Source organism: Mytilus californianus, unplaced genomic scaffold (genome assembly GCF_021869535.1).
Source record: "Mytilus californianus isolate M0D057914Y unplaced genomic scaffold, xbMytCali1.0.p SCAF_7, whole genome shotgun sequence".
NCBI classification, from domain to species: Eukaryota; Metazoa; Mollusca; class Bivalvia; order Mytilida; family Mytilidae; genus Mytilus; species Mytilus californianus.
In genome coordinates this window covers 97,568,243-97,596,162 of record NW_026262723.1, presented here as the reverse complement: position 1 = coordinate 97,596,162, position 27,920 = coordinate 97,568,243, and the positions used below count along the sequence as shown (strand labels likewise).

Sequence of the window (27,920 nt, the reverse complement as noted above, 5' to 3'; positions counted from 1 at the left end):
GATAAATTAACTTACCCCGTATAAAGTATACATAATCTCAAAATAAGTGCATAATTATGTATCACCCAGGAGTTCCAGCTTTGAACTTACCTATATACTGACACTCCGGACCATCAAACCCTGACTGACATGTACATGTATAAGTATCACCTGACACTGAACAGTATCCTCCATTTCTACAAGGGTCAATAGGTGAACATGGATCTGTAATGACAAATGTTATTATAATTTCTAAGGACAGCCATATTTTGTCATTTCGATATTAGCAATCTCCATTACAAAATTATTAAATTAATTTCATGAGATAGTTCAAAGGACAATGTAAAACAAAGATAGCAGTCCATTTTGCAATTCTAAATGATATTTTCAAACATGGTCACCAGAAGTGGACAATTTTCTCACACAACTTCATAATAAGAATGTTGTTTTCCTAATACTTTCATCAAATGCTACTGGTAAAGAAAAAAATCATGTCCAATTACAATACATAGTGTTCTGACATTTGAACAAATTCTACCTCACGGATCCTTCTGACTGTTCATTGTTTCACAATATCTTTTAAAATAATCATACTTCTTGATTTCAAACTATATAAAAATAAGGTGATGTGGTATGATTGCCAATGAGACAACTATCCACCAAAGTGGATGTAAGGAATTATAGGCAGCCGTATGGCCTTCAACAATGAAACAAAGTACTCACTACAGTCTGTAGTTAGAAGTCTGACTTCATCAATGGCAATATCTCCTCTGTCACCCCCTACTGATGCCTCAAAAACAATCTGAAATCAAAACAAAGTACTCACTACAGTCTGTAGTTAAAAGTCTGACTTCATCAATGGCAATATCTCCTCTGTCACCCCCTACTGACACCTCAAAAACAATTTGAAATCAAACATTCTGTTGTTCTAATCAATATTCATTTATTGATGCTTTTAAACATCAGATAGAATCAAAGAAGAAACAAAATATGTCCTATTCTAACATTATAAATAATTAGTTTAAATAAAGACTGAGATGAACTACTTTGAGGTTTTTTATCTTTAACATGGCTTTTCAGTTGGTAGGCAAAAAAAATATCAAGTATCATTAATATCTTTCACCACTAAATTATTCACTCTATTTCTCATATTCATGAGTTCATTGCATGTGAGTCCAAATACCCAGACTTTTCATTACTCCAAATGATATTATTCCCCTTAAATTAAATTTATAAAGCTTTTCATTGCATCGTTTACAATTCACCAATGGAAAGGGGTGTGGTTTCTGTATCATGCAGCTTTCTTCATATTCACACAATTTCATGGCAGTAAATTACAATATCCGAGTTGCCAAGGTAAACAACAGAACTTGACGGTTTTTTCACATACTAATTTAGAGTCAGGTGTTCATGTTGATAATATGCTTTAATACCCATCAGCCCAGGTAACTTTCTACACCACTTCGCCTCTCGCTGATTCTTTAAACAAGTACATACCTTAGAGGTAGGTTCTGTCTGCACACTGACCATCTGACCTGTCCACTGGTTTCCTTGGTTCCCAGATACTGACCATAGTTCTGTTTCTGTATTATCAGAATCCACAGTTAGGATTTTTAATTCCCCAGTCTGGTCTCCATACATATTATAGTTAAAAGTTAAACATCTTGCTTTATCTGAAAAAAATATATACAAAAGATGTATAATATAAAAATAAAGATAAATGGATTTTTATAACTGTGATGACTACATTAGGTAAACAGAAAAATGTCTGATGGCTACATGGCCACCATACCAGCTCTGACTATCACATTCAGTGTACCACAAAATCTGGGTCAGAATTTTAATTTGGGATCTATCTTAAAATTTGACATCATAATGAACATGTGAGCAAAGTTTAAAATTGATGAGATCACAACTTCAAGGTAAACAACATTAAACCAACAATGTAACCAAAAATGGGACAGATGGAGGGATGCAAAAATTGTAAAACATAATGCCAAATCATAAGTAGAGCATATGAAGGAGGATTTTTTGAAATATTTTAGAACAGATGAAAGATAGACAAATGTGCTAGGTAGTGAAAATAATTCACATATAGCAAAGTTAAAAGGATTTATTAATCGTATAAAGTGATAATTCTACAATTTTTAACAAAACAGTGCCATAGTTTGAGTGATATAAAACTTACTTGAATACTGTACATTACTGATCAATCTAACTTTAGAACCAATTGGCTTACTACTAGCCTCAATAAAGTAATATTTTCCAGCTAAAAATGAAAGTGGACCTGTATTCTTAGTTCTAGTACTCTGAAATGTAAATATACAGCAAATAAATCAATGTGTTAGCTATAATTTACATACAAACTGAACATATTTTCAAAAATACCACAAAATTTAATATTGTATGTATTAACCCTTACCATGCGGTGACCGTCATATGACGGGATTACCCAAACTACCGTTATTTGGCTTCCTACTTTTAGAGGTCAACTTTATGACATTAATTTCAAAGTTGATACATGTTTCCTCAACCTGAGGCTCATTATTGTCATGTTTCTCATGTTTAAGGTCCATGTTCTGCTCAAATACGAATTTGGAAAATTGAAATTGAATAAAACTGGTTTTTCTGGAGAGGTGGGCTTCCCTTTGGTGTCATACACACGCAGTTCAGAGGCCTAAAACTTTAAAATTAGTGTAAACCTGCAGGAATATAACTACTGATCATGTTTATTATTGAAATCCACTTAGTGAACGTTTACTTCTAGTCGCAGGTCCAGTTGAAGCCAAAAATCGTGAAAAATAGAGAAATTCCAGATTTTTGGTGCAAATGACCTTCTTTAGACTGCTGTACCAAGATCAGTTTGACTCCGACCTAGACTTTGTTGTGATTAATGTGTTCACTGGAGTCCACTCTTCATACAGTAAGATACTTCTATCAGCATCCCTCGGTCTTCCTGGTCAAGAAATAGGTCGAAAAATTGATCAAAATTGACGCTTTTTGCACCTGATGACCAACTTTGGGGCTAATTCCTGCCCACTCACCCCTGCCACGTCACCCCATGATCCCCCTATCTTAGATTTAAAGGAATCAATATGCATCAGCAGCAGAATAAAGCTCATTTGCATGTAATTTGCATATTTTTGCAAATAAACGAAAATTAGACATTTTCTGAAAACAATTCAGCATGGTAAGTGTTAAGCATCCTTAAAGTTTAAAAGCTGATAAAAGGAGATTCTAACCATTTCAAGTTTTCATAAATGCAAGCAAATTTCTTTTTTGTTCAAATTGTAGAATTATTAAAAACAACTTCTAAAGTCAGAAAATATTTCCAAATAAAAGAAACGGAGTATTTTATGAGTTTTTCATATATCAATTTTGTTTCTACTTTAATCAGATGTATTAATTTCTACACAGACTAAAATTTTGATATCAATCAATAAAAAATATTTATCAACATGATGGAATTTAGTAAACAAGTTAACTCACACGATCTCTTGACCAATCAAAATTATCTGTAACATCTTGTATTAGGAAACAATCTGGATCAGTCATCTGAAAGGAGCAATATCCTTCAGCATCTAAAACAAAATGAAAAGTCTTCTTTTATCAATAACAATGACTGGAAAATGTCTTATGAAATTTACCATTCATAAATTTAAGAACCATGGCAAAATCCACACACACAGGTAAGAATATCTTGTCACAAAGCTCTCATAGATAAATATCTATATACTGACAGTCAGTATCACCAAATACTGACAGAGTCACACAGGTAAGAATATCTTGACACAGAGTTCTGTGTAGATAAACACCTACATACTGACAGTCAATATCACCAAATACTAAAGGATAGTCACACAAGTAAAAATATACAGTTATTTCCTGTGCCTGAGGGAGATATGAAGATTTGTTCACCCAAGAAAATCATATTTCCCAAGGGCATCTAAACAAAAACTTTAACACATAAACTATGCAAAAGATGAACCATGACTGAGGGGATGGGTCCCTATAATCCTTTATTCAAGTAGGGCAAGTTTTCTATGTTTTCATGCCAGAAATAATTTTGAACTCGATTATGACTATTCTATTTATTTCTAAAGAGCTCTGTGTAGATAGAGTCGGTCTGGGTAATTCCGTACACTTTTGGTCCTAAATGAATGCAATTTGGTTCCCTGTTTGATACTACAATGTTCTAGAAGGAAACCGGTAACTAGATCATTCGTAGATAGTATTAATGTTTGACTTTTTCCATGCCATTCAACATAAAATACCGAGAATGAGCATACCGAACAGAAAAGTCACTGTTGCTAATATCGTACGGATGTCGTGTATTTCCGTACACCTTGATGTGTAATTCCATACATTGATTAAATTCAAAATAGGATTGCTAAATAGAAATGACTTGGACTAGTTAATTTAATACCAGGATCATCTTCAAGTCTTTCAATCTTTACTTAAATTCACAGTATCACAGCTCCATGTCGTGATGTAGATCCTCGCAGTATTTTTAAATAACAGAATATAACATTATAAACAGTCAAAGATAACTCGATCAATTAACTGCACTTTTGATTATATATTGGCAAAATTGAGTATATATATATGCAAAAATTGCAAAAGAAGACCAAAAAGCATGCTTCAATAAATTATTAGTGTAAATTTAGATATGATTATGCGAACTTGTGTTTCAGACAGTAACGTTATACACACACAATAATACATGGACATCAGGGCGAGAACATGACGGTTTATGTGATATGCATGACTTTAGTTTGACAAGTGATATGAATATAGACCCTGTATATAATACACTCATCTGGTTTTTAACGTTCTAGTTCAGTCCGAAGAAAGATATGTCAACCTATTCAGAAAAGAATTTTAACTTTGAGCCAACCAGTCTTTACAATCAAGTCCAGCATTGTAAGCTGAGAGGCTACAGCAGATTTTACTAATTTAAAGTCCTGAATTAAAGCATCATCTTCAATTGTCCCAGCAGCATTTCATGGAACATTTTCTTAATAACGTATATATTTAACATCTTTCATAGCTGTTTGCCAACTTTTTGTGGTATAGTTTTTTATGTTTTATTGTTCGGGAGGAAAACTGACAAACCTAGTCAACTAATATTCGAACAAACCTGCATGCATGTGCGAGGTTTGAAGTCACAACCTTAGTGTTGACTGGCCTAGTAGCGATATATGAAATAAACTACTTAGACCACTGGGGCACAGAGGACCCTTGCAATTAAGGAGGAATAGTTTGAAAACACATCAACGTCAATCTATATTAATCAATAGGCAGCGGACTGGTGGTTCATAGAATCAAAAATAACATATTTTGACCTCTTTCTTCCCATATCGAATTGATGTTGTTTTATGTTGTTTTTTTTCTGTTTGTTTTATTTTGCAATTAATTTGATTATGTAACAAAAATCATTAATATGAGCAAAGCTAAGTAAACATTGAAAGTCTCTTTATCACTGAATGAACATTAACATATTTAAAAGCTGGCGTGTACGATATTAGACTCATTACATTTGCATGTAAATTATCATATAAGGTTATCCCGTACACCCACTCTCAGTCCGTTTTATTGGAAATAATTGCACTTATATATAAATACTACATGGAAAAGTATCTGTCAATTGCAAACTATTTCTGGCTTTCAGATTCCATCAGTTTTCTAAATTTCGATTAAAATAGAAAGATCTTACATTAAATTAACCAAACTTAGAATTTACACAAATCTGGTGACTTTTTGGATGAAATCATCTTTTCAAAAAGCCTGTGAACAAAACTTTCCGACAAATGGCAAATATGTACATATTCTATGATAGAAAATCATAAAAACATTAACATACAACATGTACAAGATTGTACATATCTTATTATCAGTAGATAATATTAAAACACACTTTATTTCTCAATTTTATCAGAAAAACAAGCGAAATGTAATATGTACGGTAATTAACCGCCTGTACGAAATTACCCGGATCGACTCTACATACCTATATACAGATAGTCAGTATCACCAAATTCTTGTGGATGATCACACAAATAAGATAAGTTTAAACATATTTTATTTGCATAAACACAAATTGGATAAGACACAAGTCAAATAGACTTATGAAGACTTCTCCACTTGACATATTTTAACAATACAATATATAAGAGCATGCATATATTACATATTATTTCAACATTTGTATGAATAAGTAAGAATCATCAATCATAAAACTATATACATATAAATACCTATATACTGACAGTTGGGACCACCAAATCCTGCAGGACAGGCACATATATAAGAATCACCTGTCACAGAACAAACTCCTCCATTCTGACAGGGTTCAACATCACAGGGTGCTAAAACAATAATATACCATAAAGAAGTTGTTAACACAAGTTATTATTATTATTATGTATAACTAACCATCATATATTTTTAATCCATGTGTTATTATTATGTATAACTAACCATCATATATTTTTAATCCATGTGTTATTATTATGTATAACTAACCATCATATATTTTTAATCCATGTGTTATTATTATGTATAACTAACCATCATATATTTTTAATCCATGTGTTATTATTATGTATAACTAACCATCATATATTTTTAATCCATGTGTTATTATTATGTATAACTAACCATCATATATTTTTAATCCATGTGTTATTATTATGTATAACTAACCATCATATATTTTTAATCCATGTGTTATTATTATGTATAACTAACCATCATATATTTTTAATCCATGTGTTATTATTATGTATAACTAACCATCATATATTTTTAATCCATATTTTACTAGTCCTAAACATGTTCTTAATTTTTCAACAAAGCATTCTGTTTATTAATTTTGCAACTATTACATGAGTTTGTAATTCCCTAAACGATAAAAAAAACCATGTTAAATTAAATGTACACCTGCAGTGTCACTATAAAGAATCTTTGAAAGGTTATCCTAAACAGTCAGTCATATAATGATGGATGGATGGCTGCTTAATGTCCAGAGGCAAATTAATATGCATATTCAGGACTAGAACATGTTAATGTAATATGAATATTAACCCTGCTTTGTACTAGACCATCACGCTGAGCTGGATTTTTAATGTGCTAGTTCACAAGGTAACAGTCCGCAGTACACTTTATTCTGACTCCAAGCCGACAAGTCTTTACTCTTACTCCTTAATGCTCCATGCTTAGTGGAGAAGCAGCAAATACCAGTTTTAAAGTATTTGGTTTGACCTAGATGGGGTTCGAACCCATGACCTCCCGCACTCGAGGTGAACATGCTACATCGAGACCATCGAGGTGCTTATGTTGGATGGATAGATTGGCAAAATATTACATATAAAAATAAAAAGATGTGGTATGATTGCCAATGAGACAACTCTCTAACTGAAACAAATTGACAATGAAGTTAACAACTATAGGTCACCATACAGCCTTCAACAATGAGCAAAATTTTGCATATTTTAATACTAAGTATGAGGACATGTTAAAAGTGATATGAATAAGAATCCTGCTTTGTACTAGACTGACATGCTGAGTCTAGTTTACAAGGTAATTCAAAAGGAAGACATTTCACCCTATAAAGACACATTATTCTGACTCTCAGCGAACAAGTTTTTGTTGTTACTACTGAATGCTGCATGCTTAGCAGAAAAACAGCAAATACAAATTTTCAACTCATTGGCTTGACCTGGATAAGGATTGAACCCACATCTCCTTCACTCATCAAAGTGAGCATGCTTCCATGAAACCAACAAGAGAGTTGTCCAATACAGAAGATTGACAAGTAAATTGCAGTAGCTCAAATGGCCTGTTGGACTAGGTTAGATAAAATGTGTTTACTCATAATTAATTGAAGATAACAAATGGTTGTCATTTAAACCTGAAGCAAAAGAAATACATACGACATTCCTCTGGTTTCAGTAAAATATTGTCCACAGCAATGTGTCCTTTCTTTCCCCCTACAACACCTTCTATTGCCAGCTGCAAAAAGGAACAAAACAATGGCAAAATTTACTTTAAAAGTATTAGTTCTAAATAAATTGTTTAGGCAAAGTTATCTCTCATTTGTATGTAATTTTGATAGTATAAGGCAAATGTTGAAATTAAAATGGCAATACTTTAACATGTAAACTATATGAAAAATAAAACTGCCAATAATAGAACAATTGCTTACCAAATATCATAGACATACTTTAAACTGACCTAATCACAAACTTTAACATGTAAACTATGCAAAAAATTTGAAGTCACTGAACCATGACTGAAGGATCAGAGCCAAATAATCTCCATGGAAATGAGACATAACAACTGCATACCAACTACATTTATCATAAGTGATTCCCCTTAAACGGACCTAAACAAAAACTTTAACACATAAACAATGCAAAAGTTGGACCATGACTGAGTGGATGGGACCCTATAATCTTCAAGATAATAAATCGTACTAATCATAATACAACTTTATACCAAATATCATGGACTTGCAATTAGTGGTTTATCTTAAACTGATCTAATCACAAACTTTAACATGCAAACTATGCAGAAGTCTCAAAGTAATAGGCCATGACTGAGGGGGTACGGTCAAGTAATCTCAATGGAAATGAGTAGTGTCAATCCTAATAAAATTGCACATTAAATATGATTGACCTACAACTAGTGATTCCCTTAAACTAGCCTCATCACAAAGTAATACATTGTTAAAGCCGCCACTGCCAGCCCCCATAAGCAACAACACCCATAAGTCTCAAAAAGTATATTTTCAAATGTTGCTGTTTAGGTGAAATATTCCATAGTGCTTTAGAACAAAAATCAAACTAATTTTGGAAAGATGATATTCAGATGAACTTTCTATTCACATTGAAGCATAACCTGTATATGGAAAAGATATAATTCTTGTTTCATACTGCATGTTATATTTCATTCAAAGTTTGCTGTTAACAAGGAAGCTACAAATCTAAGAGTTCCTAAAGGAATATATATTGAAATAATCACATAATTTTTTTTATGGCAGCTATAATGACTTGGTTGGCAATTACATATTATATGTGTCACAAAGAGTACTACAAATATGTTTTTCCCTTGTTATGGTGTGGGCCTTGGTGGCCAAGTGGTCTAAATAAATCATCAACAATGATAACTATCCTGTCAACATTGAGGTTGTGAGTTCAAAAATTGCTCATGGCAGGTGCTTTTGACAGATATTACTTAACTAGAATTGCCAGTTTCCCTGCAGAAGGTCAGCGATTCTCTGGCTTCCTCCATTAATTAAAACTGGCCACCATGATATTGCTAAGAGTGCTCAAAGTGGGGTTAAACACAAACAACCAATCAATCAATTCTTATTTTTGGAACAGGAACTGTTTACCCTTTAAGGGTACCTTAAAATTCCATTTTAAATGTGATTGGTATAGCTCAATGTTCTGTTCTCTATTATATTTGTAAATCATTGCTGTTTTTTTTTTTTTTTATCTTTGTCAAATTATTGCCTGTCTTTAATAGATTTATCGTTTCTGATTCCCTCTTAGCATGTTTGAACTCTTTTTCAATGGAGCAAAAAATAAAACGCACATCATTCTTGTCATCCTCAAAAGAATTTCCAGACTACTGTAAATTCAGAAATTAATGCGAGGTTTTTATTAATGCGAATAATGCGACTGAAAGAGTATCGCATTAATAAGAACTCGCATTCTGATATCTGATACATATAACTGTATGTACATTTTTCTGAAATCGCAATAATTAATCTCGCATTTTAGTCCTTTCTACTAAATTCGCAATAATAAATGCACGCAATAATTTCTGAATTTACAGTATTAATTGTCAAAACAGGCCACAAACAAAAAATGTTATAAGTTTTTCTCACTATTCCTTCAAAGATGTAACTAAATTACCTGCAGATCTGGTTCAGTAATAACATTAACATTTCCGTGCCTCCACACATTTCCCTTGTTTCCATTTTTACTCCATAGAATTGTTTCCTGTCCGTCAGAATCTATACGTAGAACATTCAGAGATCCTATTTGGGGACCATTCATGTTGTAGGAAAAGCTGAGACATCTACTTAAAGCTGAAATTGTACAATTTACTATGATGAAATGCAGGGGAAAAAAATATTCAAAGTAAAAATAAGCTTGTGAATTTTTAAAATGAATGGTCAAAGAACTGAGCCAATCTATGATCACAAATGGTAGCATTAAATCTAAAGGAAAACAATAGCAAGGACAATATAAATCCAAAATATACAACTTTATCTGCACTGTCCTTATACAGTTATACCTTTAAGACTCTGTGAATTGACAAGCCTTGCATTTTGTCCTTTCTTCCTAGGTTTCAAAGTTTCTATATATTTGTAAAATGTTCCACTGGCTGCAAATGAGGGCCCAGTCTTCTTTATTTTAGTGGGACCCTATAAATATATCAATACTATAATGAAATGTTTTGTTAGGGCAACAAACAAGCTTTATGGCATCTTTATAAAATAAAATGCAGTGCTTGCTACTTAGAAGTGTTAATATATATGATATTTTTAGGAAGCAAGGAAATATCTATTTGGTACAAAAATCAACTTACAGAGTTTGTAGTCCAATCAAATATATCTCTTGATGGATTTTTTTCATCAGTAAGAAAACAGGAACTGTCACTGGCCTCAAATGTACAAGTAAATGTTTCATCAGCTAAAAAACAATGACACAATCTTTAGACTAATCAGGATTCATGCATTAGTTAGTAAAACAATTGGTTCTTATTATTACGTAAGCGGTAATGGGCTTTGTATAAAAATGTTTGTTTTCACCAAATATTCTTTTTCTATATAATGTCAGGAGTCACATAATGACTTAGTGGATATGCTAAGTTAATATATTCCAAACCAACAGTTTATTTTGGGCAGGTGAGTGATCTATGCAAATAAGACTATTGGAAGTGTACTTTTTTTGTTGTTGTTGTTGTTAGGGATGTATAAATACCCTGCCATGTCCAATCTGTGTTTTTGATGTTTGTCTGCTTTGTATTGATCTGATGAGTTAAGCCCTTTTCAACTGATTTTTATAGTTTGTTCTTATATTGTACTGTCAAACCACTGTCCCAGGTTAGGGGGAGAGTTTGGTGGCAACAAACTAGTTCAACCAGCCACATTCTGTATTTTCCTGTCCCAAGTCAGGAGCCTGTAATTCTGTGGTTGTTGTTTGTTGCTTTATATCATATTTGTTTTTCGTTCATTGTTTTGTACTTAAATCAGGCCGTTAGTTTTCTCGTTTGAATTGTTTTACATTTGTTAATTCAGGGCATTAATAGCTGACTATGCAGTATGGGTTTTGTTCATTTTCAAAGGCCATACAGTAACCTATAGTCGTAAACTTCTATGTCATTAAGTCTCTGGTAGAAAGTTGTCTCATTGGTAATTATACACAAGTGTTAATTTGTAGTGGTTTTTAAAATATAAAAATACACATTAGATTAAAATACTTACAGGAAAGGACACAGTTACAATGATATAGAAATTTCTGGAATTTTAGTCAAATTAAAGCAGAACACAAGAATATTTCAGTCATCCTGCCTAATATTAATTCATACAGGAATTTGAATATAAGTAAATGACAGGATAAATAAATGAATATCTTGAAGCTGGACTTTGAACACTACTAATGAGTTTTATAAATGGTTTGTTTGGTTAATTTTTGTATAAAAATGAATGGAAATTAAATATTATTGGCGTCATCTTATGTTGCAGATTTTCAAAACAAAATCAACACTGATCTAACCTGGACATTTTTCATCATTACACGACTGTGATTCTGTAGCTGGTCCCATACAGTATATTCCTCCAGACTCTGGAACAGGATTATCACATGATCTTATCCTGGCCTGTGTACCTCCACCACAACTTACTGAGCAGGAAGTAAAATCGGACCATGATCCCCAGTTACCATTGACTGGAGGACATGCCCCTTCATTGCAAACTTCAATTTCATTGGCTGATCCTTCACAAGATGCTCCACCATTGGCCGGTAATGGATCATCACATGTACGAGTTCTTACTATTTGTCCATCGCCACATGTTACTGAACATGAGCCATCAGTCCAGGATCCCCAGTTACCATCAACCACTATAAAATAGTTTAATTAAAATAAAATTCCCCGTGATGAAAAATGAAAATACCATGACGCCAAAGTACAAGAAAAATTTAAAATGAAAAAAAATAATTTCAAAACACTGAATAAATTTTTCTTATCATGTTTTTATTTAGCATCAGGATCTGATGCCTTTTATTCCTATAGTATATATATATATTTATAGTACCATGTCAATCATTTTGTTTCTATAACCATCTTCATGACCTCATATATCATTTCTTTTGACTTTCTTTTACAGATCATTTAAAGTACTTGGTACTTTTATTTCTGTGAGTTGGTCTCATCTAGGTATGACAGAGATCCAATTAAATAGTATTGCACTGCTTATCTGTGTATATACCAGCAAGACAGTCTTTTGTTGTCCAACACCACCTTATTTCTCCACTCTGTATGCAAAAATAGTCCCATTTATTCCATAAAGTACTGTATTTAAGGTACCATAATTTACTACGGATTGATATACATATGTGATCCGCCATGATATTTCCATTTTGGTGCAAAACTAGAAATTGGTGCAAAAAGGGTGCAGCTACAGGGAACATCCATTAAGACGAATGAAACATTAAGATTTCAACTAATTTATTTAAATAATATCAAAAAGATTACCTCTTTTATTCTTATTGTTTTTAAAATATCAGTGATGCAGCTGAATTGACAATAAAATACTTTTTCAAACATTCCCATGCCTGGTTAGCAAAACAAGGTACAATATTGAAACAGAAAAACATGATGTAACTTGTGCCCTAAGATTGCTCTTAACTTCTGATAAGTCAAATAATTATGCCTGCTTCCTTTGACTTTAAGTTATCATGTTTCAACAGAATAGTACTTTTTTCCCCAAATAAATGTTAATATCAAGTTACTATAAATTACCAACCTTCCAATTCACAGACATTTCCAGTAAACTCCTTTTTACAACTACAAGTAAAAGATAGGGCTGTTTCCGTACATATTCCAGTGTTCTGACATGGATTTGGAGAACAAAAAGATGCATTCTTATCTAAAATGTATAAAAAATTATAATGAACTAATATTTTTCTATGTGATGATGAACAATGAATTCAAATATGTATAAAATATATTAAAGACTTTTTGTAATTTCCATTTAATGTGATGTTATGTGTTGCAATGATCTCTCCCCGAAAGTAACTCTGAAGAAAACTAGAGGCTCTCAAGAGCCTGTGTCACTCACCTGTATTTACTGATGCTTTGGAAATCATGTAAAATAAGGTTAAAATCATAATTAATAGTATTAGATATTAGATATTATAATGATATCTAAGATAATAACAAAAAACTGCAAAATTTTTGTAAAATTACTAACTCAGGGGCAGCAACCCAACAACGGGTTATCGGATTCGTCTGAAAATTTCAGGGCAGATAAATCTAAATCTGATGAACATTTTTGCCACCTGTCAGATTTGCTCTAAATGCTTTAGTTTCAGAGATATAAACCAAAAACTGCATTTTACCCCTATGTTCTATTTTTAACCAAGTTGGCCATGATGGTTGGAAGGCGGGGTCATCGGACAAATTTTTTAAACTAGATACCCTAATAATGATTATGGCCAAGTATGGTTAAATTTGTCTCAGTAGTTTCAGAGAAGATTTTTGTAAAAGATTACAAAAATTCACGAAAAATTGTTAAATATTGACTATTAAGGGCAATAACTCCTAAAGGGGTCGACTGACAATTTTGGTCATGACAACTTATTTGTAGATCTTACTTTGCTGAACATTATTGCTATTAACAGTTTATCTCTATCTATAATAATATTCAAGATAATAACCTAAAACTGCAAAATTTCCTTTAAATTACCAATTCAGGGGCAGCAACCCAACAACAGGTTGTCAGATTTGTCTGAAAATTTCAGGGAAGATAGATCTTGACCTGATAATCAATTTTACTCTATATCAGATTTACTCTAAATGCTTTGGTTTCAGAGATATAAGCCAAAATCTACATTTTACCCCTATGTTCTATTTTCAGCCATGGCGGCCATCTTGGTTGGTTGGCAGGGTCATCGGACACATTACTAGATACCCTAATAATGATTGTGGCCAAGTTTGGTTAAATTTGGCCCAGTGGTTTCAGAGGAGAAGATTTTTGTAAAAAGCTAACGACGACGGACGACGACGACGGACGCCAAGTGATGAGAAAAGCTCACTTAGCCCTTCGGGCCAGGTGAGCTAAAAAGCATTTGAAGTTTTGCATGTTTTGATTTTTTACCTACTTCATAAGCTTGACCTAAAAACTTACCACAAGACAAAGGTGATATAAAAATAAAATCTACAGCAATGTCAGATTTTTCTCCACTTCCCACAATTCCTTCTATTATCATCTGCAAGAAATAAAAAGACTGACTTATCATTTGTGGTTTTATAAAGATAATTCCACTAAAATTATTTTGTGTTTATGAAATACAAACAATGAAATATATTTAGTATGACTAGGATGTAAGTTAAATAAAACATTGGTCTACTCTTTTACAGACTCTTCAATGTAAAAAAAAAAACTGACAATTATCAGGATGAATATAAAAATAAGGAGATGTGGTATGATTGCCAATGAGACAAATATCAACCAAAGTTCAAATGAAGTGGATGTAAGCAATTAAAGGCAACCGTACGGCCTTCAACAATGAGAAAAACCCATACCGAAATCCATTTACATGCTTAAATTGCTGTTAGCAAATAAGACACCTCAAAGAATGATAACTTGATACCATGAGTGTGCTACAGACTTCTTTCTATCATATTTGAAAATAAATGGAGAATGTGTCCATGGGACACAGATGATCCCCCCGCTTGCATATAACTTTAAAAAGGGACATAACTTAAGAACGGTAAATGTGACGCCAACTAAATTTTAAATTTGATCAGAGTTTGGTGGAAATAAGCATTGTGTATAAGTTTCATAACATTTGGTTGAGGCAAACTTAAGTTAGAGAACAGAAACAAATTTTGGGATGTATGCATGTATGGACGTAGAGATCTACAGACAGACATGGGTAACACTTAATACCCCTCCACTGCGGCGGGGGGCATAATATCAAAATAAGTGAAATACTGCTTTAATACATTGTATATAAACTTTACCCTAGATGTTGAAGTAAAGTTCAAATCAATTTCAACTTGATGCCAACTTTGTCCTTGATCTCCAGATCGTGTCCACTGAGTTATCTCCCCTCCACCATCATCTGTTATCACATTCAGGGAACCAGTATTTACACCATACATATAGTAGGAGAACTTCATACAATGCTCAGTTTCTAAAATCATTTTTTTATTGATAAAATTATTAAGGTTATTTGTTAGGATTTATAGCTAACCCCAGAAATATGTTTTTAACTTTATTCATCATAAAGTGCACTCAAATAAAAGGGACGTTTCCTTGACATCAAACTGAAAAAAAACTTCATTCCTATTAACTGTACTTGATTCTTTTTACATTTGAACAATCGAAATTTTGTCCATCATTGTCAAATTGATTGTGAAAAGTATGAAGTTTCATGTTCATGGGACAAATATCATTGAGATGAAATACATATGATTACACATTTGATACTGATAAACTGCATTTGATATTTAACAGAAATTCCTGTTGCTTTTGACAACAAATCACCTGTATCCAATATTAAATAGCTCTTGATTTATGACTTTAAACCAATCAGTTAGGCTTCATTTAATTGTCTGCTGATGTAAATACCTGATAGCTGTAGTGAGTGCAGTCTGGCAGTAGAGTCCGAGTTACCCTTAGCCTCTATGTACAGGTAGTATGTCCCTGCTGCAGCACTGGAAGGTCCTGTTCCTGACGTTGATGTGTGTCCCTTTAATTATATATCGGATATTATTAATATGAATACCGTTCGTATCTAAATGATTATATTCATAATAAAACAATCCAAATTTTTTAGCTATTCTACACATTTTAAAGGCAATCCATTTATTTCTTCTTAAAGAGTTTATATCTTAAAATACAGTTGAAATCATGAATTATCCTGAAGGTATAATAAAAATGCTGACCATTATATACATAAATTGACCAGGTGAATCTGAATATACTTAAAAATTTATGCATAAAAATTGACAAGGTGAAACTGAATATACATACAAATTGACCACATGAAACTGAATATGCATAAAAATTGACCAGGTGAAACTGAATATACATAGAAACTGAATATGCATACAAATTGACCAGGCTATGCGGTCATAATCATTTGGAGTATGGTAATACGTTTATCATACTCAAGACTCACAAAATTCAACCAATCAAAATAATGGATTAGGTGTTTGGAGCACAGAGTACCGAGTCAATATTTTATGACCAAGAGCCCAGGTGAAACTGAATGTACATACAAATTGACCTGGTTAAACAGAATATATCATACAACCTGGTGAAACTAAAAAGAACTTACATCATTTAACTTCCAGTCTATAGTATCATTGTTCTGGTCTTGCTCCAAGAAAGAACAAAATGTATTCTCAAATGAACAGATCAAAGCTGCAGTATCTACAAATAATAGACAAACTTTTAGGGAAAAGTGATGGACAAAAGTATATTTATATATGAGTAGGGTGACACAGGGGTGTTCATTTCCCCAAATCCTGCTTTTTTCCTTCTCTTTTCCAGATCCCACTTTTTTTTACCCCCTACATCCCAGATCCCACTTTTTCTTACCCTCTATATCCCACATCCCACTTTTTTATCCTCTATATCCCACATCCCCACTTTTTTTCACCCCTTATATCCAACATCCAAAAAGTGTGTCATATAGCAGTAAGACATGCCTATGGTAGAGCATTACTTCCCCAGTCTTTAATCATTTTAATTCTTGTAGAATTTATTATGTACAACTATTGTAGTTCAGTTATAATCATTTTTATTGTAGTGTAAATGGTGATATTTTGTCAAATCAAAACTAACTGAATACTATTATGAGAAAAAAGTTCCATATATTTTTAAACTAAAACATTTGATATTAGACACAACAGAAAGTTGAAATTTTCTTGAAACTACAGTTTTTTTAAACTTTTATATCAAAGTGACATATGTCTAGTGCACAAGAAACATCATTGAACTACAAAAATGGCCTTAAATTCAGATTTCCTTAATATTTCTAATTAATAATTTCCAAAACTACATTTGATAATGTTTCTTTTGGGAAGTTATGACAGCATTGGTGGTACATGCATTAGGTAATATTGTGAAATCTCAGTTGACAAACAAGGCACAGATTGAATTTCAAAAGCATCCATTTAAAACAAAAAACATAATATTTACCATTTTACTTACATTACTATATGAGTAATATCTTACCAACAATTTGACAATTTTCTCCACTAAATCCAGCTGCACATGAACACTGATAGGTGGAGCTGTCAACAGGGATACAGGTTCCACCAAACATGCATGGACTGGAATCACATACTGAAATAAGTAGAGTTCAAAATGCTAGAAAATCTAACAATGCTTGATCAGATAAGAATAAAGGGCTACACATGACAGAGTATATGTGTGCATAATGTCAACAAGGAAAAGTTGAAAAATGTTCTTAAAAACAATTATAAATACAGTATTATGCAAACAGTATAATGTGCTATATAAGAAGATGTTGGAAAGAGCCCCATATATCAATGAAACTGAACGAGCTATAGTAAGTTGTTGATTCAGTTATCTCCAAATCATAAAGGTCTTTTTCACCCCAAAAACCATTATTCACTTAAGATTTAAGATCTATGCAATAGCACATAAATTTTGTCTAGAGACAAAACTTTCTGTCTATTCATAGGCAATGTGACCTTAAACTTTGACCTACCAATCCATAAATCAATAAGGGATTCTACATAAAAAGTTGACTTTTGATCAAATTGGATGGGAATTCACAATATTATGTAATTTGTAAAAAAAACAGTAGTATGAATGTAATGTTTGCTAATATTTCAGCATAAAAATTAAAAAAAACATTCATGGCTTCCAATAAACATGCATATCATCCTTATTTTTACTATGCCATATACTATATCCAGATTTGTACTAGACTGACACAATGAGTTAGATTTGAAACATACTAGATGACAAGGTAGCTATTCTCATGGTGACATGACTACTCAAACACATTATTTTGACTATAAGGCAGATTTGTGCAATTTATTTTTTTATTAATATTTTCTGTGGCAATGTTTACTCCTGAATCTGGTCACAACTGTAGACCAACTGAGCTCATATATGTTTATAATACATGTCTAGAATACTTACAACAAAGTCCAGGCCTAAGCAGTACATCATCTATGGCAATGTCTCCCATATAATCACCACCACTAGAAGCTTCAATGTAAATCTATTTGAATATACATAAATTAAAATGAAAAATACATTTGGTGAAAATATTATTGTTAGAATACATATATGATTTATCCATGTGTGTTATAAACCACATTTACCACTTTTTTCAAAGCACGAAAAGACATTATTATTGCTTTAAAATATCTACTTTTGAACTGTAATATATGAATATTTTTTGGATTCATCCTCTCCTCATGCTGAACTTGGAGCACAACTTTTTGTTTTGTGATAAAAAAAATCAATTTTTGACCTACCTTGACCTCATTAGGTCATAAATATTTCATAATGTTCACTCTTTGCAGTTTAACTGGCTAGATTCTCACTAATTACAGTGTTATTAAAGAGTAAACATGTATCATCTCCACCATGTCACTGACTATTGCCCAAGACCAGAACGTCACTGTCTATTGCCAAAGACCAGCACGTCACTGTCTATTGCCAAAGACCATACTATGATCTTTAAAAATAGATGTATTTGTGTTGCTGAACTGCTGTCTCAATAAAATTAACATCAAATCTTATAATCTTAAATAGCTTTGTTGGTAATATTCTATACCTCCAGACCAGCCATAGAAGGTATATCTATCCCAGCTTGATGCCACCTGTTACCATGGGAGTAATATTTGATCCATTTGACAGTTTCCTCTATCTCATTTCCCTTTACTTTTACTGCTAGACTGGACACAGACAATCCAAACATATGATAGCTGAATATCAAACATCTGTCAGTTGCTAAATAATAATTGTAAAATAATAAATACCAATATATCATGTTTAAAGTGCTTCTTTTATACCAAATATATATATAACATCAAAATGACAGGCTAAAAACATTATTATAAATAATATTTCTCAAAGTTTATATTTCCTGTTCATAATAAACATTGTTGTATCTATTAATTCTAGAGATTTGCAAAAATTTGATAATTTCTGCTAAAGATATCATTTGAACAAGAAAACATCAACACCATAGTGACAGTCTGGACAGAGACAACCTTTCATCTATAACTTCTATTTAAGCAGATAATATTAATATTCATTATATTTATGCTGCACATCTACTGTGTAAGATACTTGAGTCTTTTTAATGGTTAGTAAAGTTTACCTTGAAATTCAACATTTGCTTGATAAACAGCTTTTTGTCCCTCGTTTGTTGATGATGTTTCTAGATAACTGAAGAATAATCCTTCTGCAGCAAATGATGGTCCAGTAACTGCTGATGGTGTTGCTTTCTGCAAGTAAACAATGGTAGAAACATTAACAATAAGGAGTTAATGCAGCTGATTGACACAGTTTACCATGAAAGACATTTCTACAACCTAGGTTAAACTACAGTTTATAACACGTACAATGTACCAAAATATACCCTTTTCCCAACTAAAATTGATGAAAACTTTACAGCAATCAATCTGCGTTCTTATCTTCTGTAGGTCGTTTCCAAAGTTTGATGTATAAGATATCTAAAACTTAACAAGAAGGTCAATTCAAAATGCTCTTTTTAGAAGTTCCCAAGAAAAATGTGACTAAATTTCATATATGGCCTGTATGTGTTAGAATAATATGGAAATATTTGGTAAACAGGAAGGTGATGAACAATGAATCTGAAAGTGTCATACAGTAAAGCATGCTGACATGAAGCCATATAACACATTTCAGGAAGCACTGATTTCTAGTTCTCTTGAAAAATGTAACGTAAATTTCAGATGACCGACTGACATAAAGAAGGACAGACAGGGGTAAAGCAGTTTAACCCCTCATTCAGTACAGGAGTATAAGAAATAATAATTTAAACCAAAGCAGTAAATATTAAGTTCTATAAGAGATTTATAAACATGTTTTGTATTGTCTTTTTAAGGGTTTATCTACCAGTTTCAAGGGAGATAATAACAGACACATTTGTTTTGTCTATGTTTTCCGGAAATAAGTAATAGAAAAGATTGTAAATCAATGGGTGAACATTTTTGGCATGAAACATCAAAACTAAATAGCAACCTTATGAAATAATTCTTTTTTCTGGGGTTCCAGACAGGAAAACTGTTTATAAAATGAAGGAAATTTAAAACAACTTACAGATGTAACAACCCAGTTCTTTTGATCAGTCTTTGATTGTGACAGAAAACAATCTGCACCATCTTCAAATGTACAGCTGTATGTGGTTAATGCTCCTACAAAAAAGGTAAATAAAATACTATACAAAAGATGAATTAAATACTATACACAACTTGACAACTGACTAATTGAATAATTTCATAAACTTATGCAGTTTAAACCTGGATACACATAAAGGAGGTTCTTATAGCATTCATAATTATTAGAAATAACATACCTAGTGAATATAAATCAGTGTCAATCTAACCTTTTGTATTTTTAAAATTTTAGATTAATATTAACAAGCCAGATTTAAGAAAAAAATAAGTCCGAGTTGGATCTTATTTCAAGAAATAGATGTCTGTCTTATTCATAATGTAATCTGGTTTGATCCTTTACAATACAAATTTTTATGGCATAAGTGTAAGTGTTTTAATCAACAAAAAAGAAATATAAAAGAGGAATATAATTAACCCACCTGTCAGTGTACAATCCTCCCCAGTAAATCCAGTCAGACATTGACAAGTGTATTTTGTAGAACCATTGGGAATACAAAGTCCTCCATTCTGGCATGGCTTGGTAGATGCACATGGTCCACCTATAACATAACTCGAAATATTGTTATCACAGATTGAAATATTATCTGCAACATTCATTACTTCAAGCTGATGTAAATTGTTTCAAATGTTTAGACTATATTCTATTGGTAAATTATGTTTAAATTCATTATGCTGGTAATCCTCATATAATCATTTTTACATTTATCAAAATTATAAAAATAGATTTTGCAACTGATTTTGAGATGATATCACACAATACAATTATTTGCATTCAAAGAAACAATAAACAAATATAACTTTAAATTTGTTATCTTTAAACATTATTATACATAAGTATCATCAATATGAATAACATGTATAAAATAAAGGCAAAAACTTACTACATGGCCCTGGTGACAGAACAAGATTATCAATAATCACTTCACGATCACCAACTGCAGCTTCTATGGTAATCTGAAATCAAAGTTATGAAATCTCGTTTTTTATAAATGAGTGTTATCTCAATATTCAAGAAATCATTGCATGTGATGTTTCTGTGCATTATCATGAAGCTAACAGAACTACATGAAACTTTAACAAACAGCTGTACCATAAGGCAATTCAACTTTTCCCTAGCAATGCAATATGCATAATTAATCAATCTTAGGAATGAAAACAGATGTTAAGCAAACAAAAAATCAATCAATGAATCTTAGGACAAAGAAAAAAAAATAAAATCATACAATCACATTTCCTACCATGGAAAATATTTAAAATTATATAAATGAGAAACAAGAATGTGTCCATAGTACACGGATGCCCCACTCGCACATCATTTTCTATGTTCAGTGGACATTAAATTGTATCTTAGTGCAAAATGGGTAACATAGGAAGTCAAAATTCTTCTAGAAGTAGTGTAGAAATACTGGAAGGGCAGTTGTGAACAACTAGATAGTGCAATAAAGAGCCTGTGTTGCTCACCTGCATCTTGAACAATGGCAACTTTTGCTGCGAGTCGCAGGCTCAACAAAAATGGGGAAATTATTATTAAAAATTTTCCTCTAGATACTATCTTTTGAATGTAAGAAGCTTCTTTCAAGTTTGGTAAGAATCCAGGATGGTTTATGAATCTAATAAATGTTTTAAAAACTTTAACTGCAGACTGTATGTAATGTTAACTGGAAGAAAAACTAAGTCCATTTATAAGTAATATACGGAAAAACAGGAAATTTTTTTTTACAAAATTTCCTTCTAGATACTAGCTTTTGATCATAAACAAGCTTCTGTCCAAGTTTGGTACAAATCCAGGATAGTTTAGGAAAGCTATTAAAATTTTGAAAACTTTAACCACAGAGTGAATGTAATGTTAACTGGCAGAAAAACTAAGTCCATTTATAAGTAAAATACGGATAAACAGGATTTTTTTTTTAACAAAATTTACTTTTGAATACTATCTTATGATCATAAACAAGCTTCTGTCCAAGTATGGTACAAATCCAGGATAGTTTAAGAAAGTTATTAAAATTTGAAAAACTTTGACCACAGAGTGAATGTAATGTTAACTGGCAGAAAAACTAAGTCCATTTATAAGTAAAATAAGGATAAACAGGATTTTTTTTTTTAACAAAATTTACTTTTGAATACTATCTTATGATCATAAACAAGCTTCTGTCCAAGTATGGTACAAATCCAGGATAGTTTAAGAAAGTTATTAAAAATTTGAAAAACTTTAATCACAGAGTGAATGTAATGTTAACTGGCAGAAAAATTAAGTCCATTTATGAGTAAAATACGGATAAACAGGATTTTTTTTTACAAAATTTACTTCTGGATACTATCTAATGATGATAAGCAAGCTTCTGTCCAAGTTTGGTAGAAATCCAGGATAGTTTAAGAAAGTTATTAAAATTTGAAAAACTTTAACCACAGAGTGAATATTTGTGGACGCCGCCGCCGGAATGTAGGATCGCTATGTCTCGCTTTTGCGACAAAAATCAATATTATAATGAAATAACTCTATTAAGAGTTAACTGATAATTTCAATCATGTTGACATATCTATAGATCTAATCATGCTGATCATTATCCTTTTTAAAGTTTCTATTTATCATGTTTATCTATTTATAGTTTTCAAAATAATAGGCAAAAACACAAAAAATGGTAAAAGTTATCATTACAGGACAATAACTCCAATAGTGAGTTGACCGAAGATTTCAGCCATGATCATTTATTTGTAGATCTTGTCTTGCTGATCATTTTTGCTATATAAAGTTTCTTCCTATTTTAGTTTTCAAGATAATAGGCAAAAATGCAAAAATTAAGTAAAATCGTCATTAAAGGGCAATAACTTCCTTAATGAACCGACTTACGGTTTCAGTCACTCTGACTTATTTGTAGATCTTGTCCTGCTGATAATTTTTGCTAAAAATCTGCAAGTTCTCAGTGTAAAGAGCATTTTCTATTTAATTCTTTAAAACTAACACTGCTTTACCTTTAAATCCTCAACTGATGGTATATCCAGATCTAAACTTTTCCACTTGTTTGAAGTATCTGTTTTCTGGTATAAAAGTGATGTCTTAGACTGATCTTTACCAGTGTAACTTATATCCAGGTAGAAATTGGGATCATTTGCATATACTGTAATCTGGTATTCCAACTGTAAACATCTATCTCCAGCTTATATATGAAAAATACAGAAAATTGTGTGAACTAAAAATTTAATAACAAACTGATTGGACTGCCTTTCCGAGTTTTTAAATTTGATAATCATATATTTCCATTAGAAATCCACGAGAAAAATGTAATTTCTATAAAATCAATTTATTTTGACTGTTAATCATTGATGTCAATTTCTAATAGTAGAATCAAAGAAAATTCAACCATGCTACTGTTGAATAGTGCACCTTTATCGTATAATATCAACAAGCTAAACGTTTCCATTTTATAGATAACAAATGTGATTGATAAAGAATTAAAAGAGTACACTTATTTTACCAAAGAATTAAAATGAAAAGAGAAAAATCTATAAATACTACATATTTTGGATAGTTTTGGTTCTGTAAATACAACCATCAACATACTGTAGATCAAAGATTTATTTATTGTTCCACAAAATTGTCTAGCAATATGAATTCTGATGTAAATAGACAAACACAGCAGTCTTATTTGATAATAAATAATAATGATGTTACTACTTTCAGACCTTTCAGCTTCTGGCCTTTATCAGCTTCTCTGGTTATTTCTCTAAACTAATTTAGAAGAAGGCCAGTGGATTAAACATCTGAAATATTGTTTCTATACTACAACAATGTCAAGTATGCTCTCTTTGGGGATTTCTTCACAAAAATAATGTTACCTTCAAAATCTAAATTTGTGACAAGTCGAGCAACATCACCATAATATGTCAGTTTGTAAATATATAAACCCGCCATAATATGACCTGTCTGTGGGTAAACTGTTCTGGAACTCATGTAAAATGCCTAGAAAATATAGTGTATATGCAAACAATTCATAAAATCAAAAATATCTGACATCTGAAAATTTCATTGAATTTCCTCAGACCTCCACACAAGTAATGTAAATTATACCACAAGAACCTTTCTTGATCAACATAATATTTTTAAAGAAGTTTGTGGTTTAGTTAACTTACCCAGGTTTCACTTTTTATATACTGTAAATTCAGAAATTATTGCAATTTTTGAAGAATGGACAAAAATGCGAGATCACCATGTCGCATTATTCACATTAATAAAAACCTTGCAATATTTCTGAATTTACAGTAAACTGTACCACAACCTATTCATACTTACACAGCTAGGTTACACTGTAGCCCAATCTTATCTACAGTTATACAGGTAATGCTGTAAACACTGTACTACAGACCTATGTAGAATAGCACAGATTGCATATGAATAATTCAACTGGGTGAGTATCGCAATAATAAGAACTTGCATTTTGATATCTGATACACATATCTGTATGCAGATTTTCCTGACATCGCAATAGTTAAACTCGCATTTATGTCCATTTTTTAACAATTGCAATAATAAATGCACGCAATAATTTCTGAATTTACAGTACATTGCATTGTTTACACTGTAGCCCATACCTATCTGCAGTAAAATATGTTATGCTGTAAACACTGTTCAACAGTTCTATGAACAGTAGTAAAGATTACACTGCTCATACTGTACCACAAATCTATAACACAGGTTGCACCGTTTAATTGTACCATATATATTTACAAGATTTACTGTATATCCTGTACCTAAGGCCACAGACCTATCCTATCTATCTTGCAGATTTCACTGTACAGACTGTACCAAAGACCTTTCTACAGTAACACAGATTGCACTGTTTATACTGTGCCATAAACCTTTCTTATAAAAATATTTCATGTCACAAGTTTGTACCATTAGACTATAATCAATCTTATCCAAAAAGGTCTTGTCACAACATTGTTCACTTTACTATAAGCTGAACTACAGATCTATATCATCCAAAGAATTCTTGTTACAATGTGGTTCAGGCAACACAAATACTGAATATACTATTAAATCGATTTGATGTTTTAACAATTAAGAGTGTCAGAAAATGAAAAATATTTTCGAATATGTTTCAGAGCAAGAAATACAGGAAATGAAATTAACAACACCTGTTCATACCGATAACATGCTCCATTCTATATCAGTAGTTCTGTCTGAATCCATAAAACAATTCCCAAGCAGATCTGTTTCAAAGTCACATGTAACAACAGCTGTAGCTAAAATAAAATGTTTGGCTAGTGTAAGTATGTCTATGTAGTAAGGATATAAATCCAAAGAAAATATCAAATAATTGTTATGTAAACATTAAAAGTTGATTTCTGACAAAATTTCAACATTGTTCCTAATAAAATTTGTTTTTTTGTGTGTTTGACAAATAAAAACTGGAAAAAGACGATGTTTAAATCAAGGCTTCTTAAATGTATTCTATGACTAAACAAACACACAAAAAAACCCACAAATTTCAATAGGAACAATGCTTAAAATTTGGTCAAAAATCAACTTTTTTATGATTGACTCAGTGTTTATATTGAACAGGTTGAAAATATATTATTGATATTAAATAAATACAACATCACAAGCAGGTTTGTGAGTTGATGCATGTATTTTCATCTACTTAGAAGATATTTTTTTTCTTCAGACAAATTAATCAATGAATGATTGATTTCTCTTAGAAGAAATTTAAAGGTCCCAGTGAATAAACTACACAGAGAACAATAGCTGTTGTGTTTATTAAATGAGACAAGAGAACTGACAAAAGTTTAAATAACTTGACCAAGAGAAAGTGATTCTATGGAAAAGTTTCATTTCTTTCGTAATAACTTAAGATTTGAGATACTTTAAAAACTGTTTGATCGCAGACAATAAAACTTTGTAGTAATATTACTCTATGCATGAACTTTGGTTCTAAGATACTGTTAATTCGATACATGGAGTCATTTTAACTTGTAACACAGCATGATATTTTTCTTCATCCCTGGAAATTTTAAAGTAACTCCCAAGCTCAAGAGCAGCATTTTGTTCAGAATGTTCATGTCTTAAAAGATGAAATTGCTTAATGTTCATTTGATTTTGTCTCATGAAAATCTATCTATTAATTACTATATCTTCCATTCAAGCTTTCAATAAGAAATTTGAGCCAGCCAGACATGTTTTAAATCTCTCTAGACTGTAACAAAACATTCAAGACAATTAAGGTAACCACTGGGGAATCAAGGGGAATAAAGTCATTAACATGGTTAATTTATTCTTTTCATATGAATAATTTTCATGAAATGACAGTTTGATAGTTAAGTTAACTGAAGATTGATCGTTTCAAGTGTGGCACATCAGTGGACTTACGTTAACTTTGCACTATACCCTTTATTACTGCTACAACTTTCTGATAAGTAAATCTAATCAACCTGATTGTTTTTGTGGATTTTCTTTCAATCTATTATATTTATCAAGAAAATAACCAAACATGGAAAAAAAAAAGGGTAAAGTTGACATTTAAAGGAAACATACCTGTCAACCTATGACAATGAAAATGCAGGTGATGACCTGCATAGAAGAATGAAATCTCAGGTCATAACGCGTACGAACTTTTTCGAGCTGAATTTCAGTATTTAGGGGATATTTTTCTTATAATTTATATCAAAGTTTCCAAAACATGTCCACATGGTTAAGTAATTTAAAATTGTACATTTTATTATTTCATTGCACTTGGGAGGCCATTGATGGATTTGTGTTACATTGCCTTTATTCCTGCTCATATTCAGTCCATGGCATACAATGTGCCAATTTGTGTTTTCTTTGCATACATTTGTGCAGCTTTATAGCAGTGAAACATTACAGAGGTTGATATTAGAGTATAATAAAATAAAGTTAAACAATTAAAGGAGGTATAGATGAAAAAAGTAATTTTTCAAAATTTTTATTTTTTAATTGTTCTAAGGTAAAACAATAAGTAGAAGTATTATTCTGATATGTTTTTGCATTCAATTCATCTTAGATTTAATCTTTTTACAAAAAAAACCATAAGTTTAAGGAGTATATTGTGAATTGACAAAAAAGGGGAAGTAACTCAAGTTGTTTTTAAAACAACTTTGAAATACACAAATTATTTACGACCTAAAGCTAAGGTAATTGGTGTTAATTAACAGTGTGTTTGACACCAAAGCTGTCAAGTGAAGCCATGCACTGAAATGGGTCACTTGAGCTGAGTTTACACAGCTAGTTGAACTTCTTGTCAAGGAAGAATTACGAGTTTGCCGGT

The 27,920-nt window shown here is 31.7% G+C and overlaps 1 protein-coding gene across 1 annotated transcript in view; it reads right to left on the bottom strand.

Moving 5' to 3' along the window:
- The window catches only part of LOC127709576 (MAM and LDL-receptor class A domain-containing protein 1-like), a 63,230-nt gene that overhangs the window by 14,584 nt on the left and 20,726 nt on the right, over nt 1-27,920 (bottom strand). The window contains exons 14-39 of the mRNA XM_052215180.1: nt 25,784-25,881; nt 24,475-24,598; nt 23,611-23,795; nt 21,522-21,594; nt 21,060-21,179; nt 20,564-20,658; nt 19,599-19,725; nt 19,050-19,225; nt 18,407-18,488; nt 17,468-17,578; nt 16,566-16,660; nt 15,854-15,974; nt 15,244-15,416; nt 14,405-14,486; nt 13,022-13,144; nt 11,772-12,116; nt 10,582-10,685; nt 10,288-10,417; nt 9,903-10,078; nt 7,914-7,992; nt 6,237-6,347; nt 3,469-3,560; nt 2,168-2,288; nt 1,477-1,652; nt 703-781; nt 91-204 (exon numbers count right to left, since the gene is read on the bottom strand). Coding sequence (XP_052071140.1) covers nt 91-204; nt 703-781; nt 1,477-1,652; nt 2,168-2,288; nt 3,469-3,560; nt 6,237-6,347; nt 7,914-7,992; nt 9,903-10,078; nt 10,288-10,417; nt 10,582-10,685; nt 11,772-12,116; nt 13,022-13,144; nt 14,405-14,486; nt 15,244-15,416; nt 15,854-15,974; nt 16,566-16,660; nt 17,468-17,578; nt 18,407-18,488; nt 19,050-19,225; nt 19,599-19,725; nt 20,564-20,658; nt 21,060-21,179; nt 21,522-21,594; nt 23,611-23,795; nt 24,475-24,598; nt 25,784-25,881 — 3,312 coding nt within the window. The remainder of the gene's footprint in view (nt 1-90; nt 205-702; nt 782-1,476; nt 1,653-2,167; nt 2,289-3,468; nt 3,561-6,236; nt 6,348-7,913; nt 7,993-9,902; nt 10,079-10,287; nt 10,418-10,581; nt 10,686-11,771; nt 12,117-13,021; nt 13,145-14,404; nt 14,487-15,243; nt 15,417-15,853; nt 15,975-16,565; nt 16,661-17,467; nt 17,579-18,406; nt 18,489-19,049; nt 19,226-19,598; nt 19,726-20,563; nt 20,659-21,059; nt 21,180-21,521; nt 21,595-23,610; nt 23,796-24,474; nt 24,599-25,783; nt 25,882-27,920) is intronic.